The 8,040-nt window shown below is 37.3% G+C and overlaps 1 protein-coding gene across 1 annotated transcript; it reads right to left on the bottom strand.

The window, feature by feature from the left end:
• Window positions 1-1,673: 1,673 nt before the first annotated feature.
• Window positions 1,674-6,006, bottom strand: LOC134792595 (uncharacterized). The gene has a single exon (XM_063763826.1). It carries the CDS (start codon window positions 5,976-5,978, stop codon window positions 4,596-4,598), a length of 1,383 nt encoding a protein of 460 aa, XP_063619896.1. The 5' UTR covers window positions 5,979-6,006; the 3' UTR covers window positions 1,674-4,595.
• Between the last annotated feature and the right edge of the window lie 2,034 nt (window positions 6,007-8,040).

Raw genomic sequence — 8,040 nt, 5'->3', positions numbered from 1 at the left:
GTAGGCTGGTGTAGTGAACCCCAAAGAATTAAAAGGTGATCAATGATGTGGCAGTCACAAGTAGAATCATCATTTTAAATTTAAAACGAAGAAGAAAATGAAGTTAAATTTACTAAATGTACTTCTACAACTAAAGCTTTATTAATGCATGTCAACTACAATTTGGCATGTAATTTTATACATTTAAATTAGAATTAAGCCTAACTTTGATTATAATCTACAAGATTTTTATAAAGTGGGTAGACTCATATTTCCAGAAGGTTCGAGAAGCTTGTTATTTCCAGCGTTATTTTTATAGGAAAATTACAGTTAATAAGCAGATAGTGATAGCCAAATGTACCCAGAAAGAACTAAATGAAAATGTGATGGCAAGAAGAAAATGATTCCTTAATTTACTACTATGAAAGTTACCTATCTCTTAAAACTACAAAATATTCAAAACACTCACCCTATTTGGGGAAATACTGGAACTTAACACATTTAATATTAGAATAAATTTTACACCATATTAAAAATTTGTCACATCATGACTGTAAAATTGTATCTTTGAATTTAGTCGATTTGACCTCTCGCTGTCAAAGCCGTGGTAGCAATGTCTCGGACGCGTATGTGTCTCATTAGCTGGCCGGTTCACATCGCTTATCGCGAGCCGGGTGACGTAGTCCTTTGTATTCGCATCTAGTTTTACCTAATAGCAAATGCAGTCGTCAATTCTGTTTGTTCGTAGATTTATTTTGTATATATTAGTTTTCAAGGTTTTTGTGTATATTTTTTTAGATAATAAGTATGAAATATGTATTATAGTAGTTTATAGTTATATTTAGGTTTAAGTTTATTTCTTATTTTGTAGAATTTTAATTGGAAATAACGGTAAACCGTTACATACCCCTCTTTTTAGGTTAGGGTTTTTGCTAGGAAAACCCGCTATTTCTGTTGTCTACTCAATAGATACACTAGTCATCATTCAGGCTTCAATCTCAACATACACCTCCTCTTCATACATGCATCACACAGCCAAATAAGCAATAAACATTTCTATATATGTTTTTGCGTCCTAGCAGATTGAGTATTATACTTACGATTGTATAAATACTCTCATGTATTTATTAATAGTTCTTAAATATATTAATCACTAACCTCAGTGGTCTAGATCATACTACAGGCTGTTTAGAAGACCTGATAGCCTACTGATAGGCCTGAAATTCACAAACCGGTAGAGGTTTACAAAGTATAAATAATCTAATCTAACAGTTAGTGTATTTAGAGTATGTGCCAGCGCTTATACGTCAGTTTCATGAGGCTAGTGAATAAATTTAGACAGTTAATGTAGAAATCGTACATAGGGGACTACTTAATCATATTAAACTTTGTAGTTGGTGATCTTAAAATCTTTAACATGCCAGTTACCTATATTCCTCCCTTGCATGTCTTCTAGTTCGTATACTAAATTAGACTTTTTAGCAACGATCTTACATGGACAATACTTCGGTGCAAGTTTCTTCGCAAACATGTTGTTTTTGTCGCTAAGGTAGAACGTTTTTTTTTCCAAATAGTATCGCCAACTTTAAAATCATGATCTTTACGGCGTAGGTTATAGTGTTCGCTATTCCTAGTATGGGCTTGCACTAGAGAAGATTGAACCTTATCAAAAAAATTCCGCAAATGACCTAGATTCTCTGCATATTCATCTCTAGGAGTAAATATTATGTCGTCATCTAGTTCTGGGTCAATATAGTGTAAACCGCTAGTGACCAATTCCCGTCCATGAACGAGAAACGCGGGGGTGTATTTTGTTACCTCATTACTGGATGTGTTCATAGCGAATTGAATTTTAGGTAGATTGCAGTCCCAGAACCTATGGTCGTTTTCAATGTAGGATGATACTGCTGTAATAATCACTTTGTTGTATCGTTCTACTGTGTTCACTTGCGGAGTATATTTAGGCGTAAATCTTACGTTAGGGACATTGTAGTCATTAAACAATTTCTTTAACACGTTACTTGTGAACTGCTTTCCATTGTCCATAAGAACAGTACTAGGCACGCCGTGAACTAGGAAAACTTTTTCCTCGATTAACTTAGCTATTATCTCGGAGGTTGCGCGAAGAATGGGAAATAATAAACAGTACTTCGAGAAACAGCATGTCACAACAAATATAAAAGTGTTCTGTTTTCTCGATGGGGGTAGGGGACCTATGAGATCCATGCTTAACATTTGAAAAGGGCGTGAGCAGTCTTTAGGACGGCCCATAATGCCTAGAGTAGCATGAGTAGCATGCTTGTGAGCACAGCAAATATCACAATTAGAAACAAATTTAACTACATCGCGATGCATGTCCTGCCAGAAGTAGTTTAAAGAAAGCCGTTTATGTGTTTTATATATGCCAAAGTGGCCAGCGGTAGGTTCTGAATGATTTTTACTAATAATGTCGAGTCTAAATTCGAGGGGAATGACTTCTTTCCACTCGAACTCTCGAGTTAAAGGATTTAGACTTTTTTTAAACCTAAATAGTCTGCCGTTAGTTACTTTGTAATTTAAAAATGAAGTAGGAGTGTTTTGGCAACCGTTGTAAATATTTAGATACCACGAGTCGCTTGTAGAATAAAACATGTCAGGACTAGTTGGGATCTCATCAATCTCGGCAATAGCAACAGAACGGGAGAGACTGTCTGGTACTACATTTTCTGAGCCACGACGATGCTTGATCTCAAAGTTGAATGAGGACATACGAACTCCCCAACGGGCTAAACGACCCGTGGGATTATTTAGATTTAGAAACCACTTAAGTGACGAGTGATCGGTATACACGACGAACTTTTTGCCGTTCTCCAAGTAGCACCTCCAGTGTTCAATCGCTGTAAGTACTGCAAGTGCCTCTCGTTCTGTTGCGCTGTAGTTACGCTCTTGGTTAGAGAGAGACTTACTCATGTACGCTATAACCTTCTCTTGATTGTCTATGACCTGTGTCAGGACCGCACCCACGCCGTAATCGCTCGCATCTGTATGCACTTGGAACGGCTGCGTATAATCCGGGCACGACAATATAGGAGAAGATACTAAGGCTTCCTTTAGCGTACGGAAGGCGACTTCAGCATCGGTAGACCAGTTAAAAGGGGGTGAGTTTTTAGCTTGTGAAGTAAGTTTATTTAGAGGTGCAGCTATAGAACTGAAATTTGGAATAAAACGGCGATACCATGATGCCGTTCCAATAAACCGACGAACTTCCTTGCGATTAGTAGGAGTTGGATAGTTAATGATTGCCTCAATCTTTTCTGGGTTCGGTTGTAGTCCATTTCCATCTACTACATATCCTAAATAACTCAGTCTATTTCTGAAGAATTGACACTTTTGGTAACCAATGGTTAAGTTTGCCATTTTAAGTTTCTCTAGAACTCTAACTAATAGGGAGATATGTTCTTCAAAGGTCGATGAGACAATGATAATGTCGTCGATGTAGACAAAGACTTTATGCTCAAAATCAGGCCCATAGAACAACATATCAACCAGTCGTTGTTGCGTCGCTGGAGCATTGGTTAAGCCAAAGGGCATAGAAACAAACTGAAAGGTACCACGCGAAGGAATATAAAACGCCGTTTTACACCGGTCTTCTTCCTTAATAGGAATTTGCCAAAAACTCTTTGACAAGTCTAAACTAGAGAGATATTTAGCGTCACGCAGATTGTCGAGTATCTCAGAAATGTATGGAATACTGTAAGCATCCTTGATGGTAACTGCATTCAATTTACGGCTATCTAAGCAGAATCTCATTTCGCCATTTTTTTTAGGTGTCAACAGAACAGGGGACGACCAAGGGCTCTCGCAAGGTTCTACCACGTTTTCACGCAACATTTCATCAAGCTGAGTGTTTAGTATTCTTTGTTTTTCAGGAGACATTCTGTAGTATCTTTGTCGAACAGGAACAGCATTACCGGTATCTATATTGTGAGCAATTAGAGAAGTGCGGCCTAGACCACGTTCTTCATATGAAATGTTACGAAACTGCGCAGTGATATGATCAGCCGTAACTTTTTGCTCAGGCGAAAGATGATCATAGTCACATAAGTGTGTAGGTTGAGGGTCTAGTGATAGAGAGGCTAATTTATCAACATCCCTAGGTAAAATTACGGAATCTAGTTTTTTAGGAAACAATTCGAAAATTCTCCAGAAGTCCATGCCTAATATCAAGGAGTTTTCGACTTCTGGTACGACGTAGGCCTTCAAGATGTGGGTTTGATCTAAGAACGAGACAGGCAGATTGATCATACCAATATTGTTTAGTCTATGCCTGCCAGCTGCGAATAAATTTATCGTATCCGTACTGTTGAGCTTGAAACCCGCATCCAAGAAAACTTTATGATAGTTATTACCTAGAATTGTATAACCACTACCCGTATCTAACAAACCATGGATAGTTTTACCATTAATCTGAACTGAGACATACGGTCTGTTATGTATATTATCTGAATCGTGGATTGCAGTGACTGAATAGCAAGTGAAAAATTTAGATATGAAGTTGAGCCAAGATTTCCACTCTGAATCACTAAAGTTTTCACTAGATTTTTTAGAAAGATTATGTACACTACAATCCACTGAATTTAGTTTTTTGCATCTTTAGGATTACAGGATTTACAATCAGGATAGCGTACACCTTTATTACCACATTTAAAACAGATAGGGAAGTGTGGCTGTTTGCATTCTTTCAAAGAGTGTGTATCAGTGCGACACCTAGGACAGTACTTACGCGAGTTACTAGCAGTGTTGACATTTTTTGTACTGTTTGCTGTCGCTTGTACAGCATTAGTAGTAGTAGGCTTTTCCTCTGTAGTTTTAGATTTGTTGTAGTTGTAAGAGCTCGAGTAGTTAGGATATTTGTTTTGATTATAGTAGTTTTTCTGTTTTTCATTTGAATTTGTATTTTGGTAGTTTTTATTTGTGTAGTAGATATTATTTTTATGATATTTAGTGTAGGCAAATTCTGGGGCTAGAGTCTCAGAAGTCACCCTAGGCGGTTCATGAAACAAGGATAAGCGTGACTGAATGTCCTCATAGTTTGTGCAAAGGGTTTTTAATGTCTTTAGGTCCTTGATCTCAGGTGAAGCGGCTAGGGTGCTGGCATAACATGGCCGGATGTTATGTAAGATAATTTCGAGTTTTTCTTCCTCAGACAACGGTTTAACCAATCGCGAAAACATGCCATGCATAATAGACAAGTAAATAGAAATGTTTTCTTGTTCCCCTTGCGTACGATATTTTATTTCATTAGTCAGGCGATAGTCGTAATTCTTTGGACTAAAGTCTTTTTTTAATAGGACGACGACATCGTCCCAGCTTTGAAAACTTTCTTTATTGCAACGGAACCAATGTAATGCGTCATCAGTGAAAATCTCGTAGGCAAACTTCAATACACGATCCTTTGATATATTCCTAACCTCTACGAATTCTTCAACTCTTTGAATGAAAGAAAAAACGCAGGCTTTTCCAGAGTACTTTAGTTTTGCCAAGTCAGAAGTCAGGTTACGATCACAGTGGAGTACCGCCGTAGCTTCAGGTTCCAAAACTGAGACTGCATTTGCATTTGAGGTTGATGCCGGCCTCAACGTCGTAATTTCTTTGTATTGGTTGTTAAAGGTAGTGCAATAATTTTTGTGCTGGTCAACTAACGTGGCACTAACGTTTGAGATACGCCTTAATCTGTGATATATGTGGTGTAGTAGATTTTCGGTACGCAAGAACAGGGTCTTATCAAATTTAGATTTGAGGGATGCTAGCATCGTTTGGGATTTTGTTAGACTGTCTTTAACAGCATCAAGGTCAACCGCAGGCTCTAAATGTGATTCCAAAATGTCCTCAGGAGGTATGGCCAATTTTACTATCTGGCTTCGGAGGTCCTGCACCGAACCAGTTGAACCACCTCTAAGGATCACCTCATATTCAAGCTCAGCTTTTTGTAGTGACAAATATTTAATTGGGTACGACATGTTTAAATCTTAACGTAAAAAGTGTGTGTTTTGATTACAATTTATTAAAAAGCAGTTAGGTTTAGTTGCTAAGTAAGTGGAATGTGAGATACGATAGAATTTTAAAATTATTTTAAATCGGAATAAGTGAAGTGTAGTGTTTTTTTTTTTTTTTTTTTTTTAAACAAGAATTTTGCTATAACTATATGAAGTGATAAACTGACAACCACGTACCAAACAACTGCTCAAATCAGACTTAAAAACTAGATGAATTACAAGTGCTAATATTAGAAAGCCACCAACACCAATGAAAACCAAGAGGAGAAAAAGGCCAAGGACTTGCTTCAATAATGCACAGCTCAGAAATAACCAGTATGGGCGCCAATGTGACGTTTAGCGTCGCATGAAGTAGGTAGATTGCAAAATGAGACGAAAGAAAACTAACCAGAGTAAATTTTACGAAATATAATTTTAAAAAAATAAAAAAACTAAAGGAAAGACAAGGTCGTGGATCTTTTCTGAGCTGGCAATTAACAGTGGTGAAACGAGTCCTTGATAGGGGTCACTTCCCTGCACTACGTCGCAGAACGTCGAACTTGGAGGTGGCCGTCTTCAAAAAAAAGGGTTCCGGATCCAGCACGGGAACCTTCCGGAACGAAGCGGAGCATGCGAATTCAGGTTGGTAGGTTCCGACTCCAACCCCGGACTTGGTCCCTGGAATTCCGGTAAAAATGGCCATTTCAAGAAAAGTCCAATTTTGTACAAGTGACTGCGACATCCGGATTTTAGGCCAAATTAATACGCTAATGAGAAAGTAGGCTGGTGTAGTGAACCCCAAAGAATTAAAAGGTGATCAATGATGTGGCAGTCACAAGTAGAATCATCATTTTAAATTTAAAACGAAGAAGAAAATGAAGTTAAATTTACTAAATGTACTTCTACAACTAAAGCTTTATTAATGCATGTCAACTACAATTTGGCATGTAATTTTATACATTTAAATTAGAATTAAGCCTAACTTTGATTATAATCTACAAGATTTTTATAAAGTGGGTAGACTCATATTTCCAGAAGGTTCGAGAAGCTTGTTATTTCCAGCGTTATTTTTATAGGAAAATTACAGTTAATAAGCAGATAGTGATAGCCAAATGTACCCAGAAAGAACTAAATGAAAATGTGATGGCAAGAAGAAAATGATTCCTTAATTTACTACTATGAAAGTTACCTATCTCTTAAAACTACAAAATATTCAAAACACTCACCCTATTTGGGGAAATACTGGAACTTAACACATTTAATATTAGAATAAATTTTACACCATATTAAAAATTTGTCACATCATGACTGTAAAATTGTATCTTTGAATTTAGTAGGTAGCAATGTCTCGGACGCGTATGTGTCTCATTAGCTGGCCGGTTCACATCGCTTATCGCGAGCCGGGTGACGTAGTCCTTTGTATTCGCATCTAGTTTTACCTAATAGCAAATGCAGTCGTCAATTCTGTTTGTTCGTAGATTTATTTTGTATATATTAGTTTTCAAGGTTTTTGTGTATATTTTTTTAGATAATAAGTATGAAATGTGTATTATAGTAGTTTATAGTTATATTTAGGTTTAAGTTTATTTCTTATTTTGTAGAATTTTAATTGGAAATAACGGTAAACCGTTACAATGTATTTATTTGACTCAAGATAGTACTCAGGGTCTGATGATGGAGCCGGAAGGTGGTCACCGGTACCAATCAACCATGCAACTAAACCACTTCGTGTTTAGGCTCGTTTTATTCATCTCAACAAGATCTTTGACACAAGATAGTACTCAGGGTCTGATGATGGAGCCGGAAGGTGGTCACCGGTACCAATCAACCATGCAACTAAACCACTTCGTGTTTGGGCTCGTTTGATTCGGCTCAACAAGATCTTTGACTTAAGATAGTACTCAGGGTCTGATGATGGAGCCGGAAGGTGGTCACCAGTACCAATCAACAATGCAACTAAACCACTTCGTGTTTAGGCTCGTTTTATTCGTCTCAACAAGATCTTTGACTAAAGATAGTACTCAGGGTCTGATGATGGAGCCGGAAG

This window comes from Cydia splendana, chromosome 8 (genome assembly GCF_910591565.1).
Source record: "Cydia splendana chromosome 8, ilCydSple1.2, whole genome shotgun sequence".
In the NCBI taxonomy this organism is placed as follows: Eukaryota; Metazoa; Arthropoda; class Insecta; order Lepidoptera; family Tortricidae; genus Cydia; species Cydia splendana.
The sequence above is the reverse complement of the archived record's forward strand: the minus strand, read 5'-3'. Positions and strand labels throughout refer to the sequence as shown.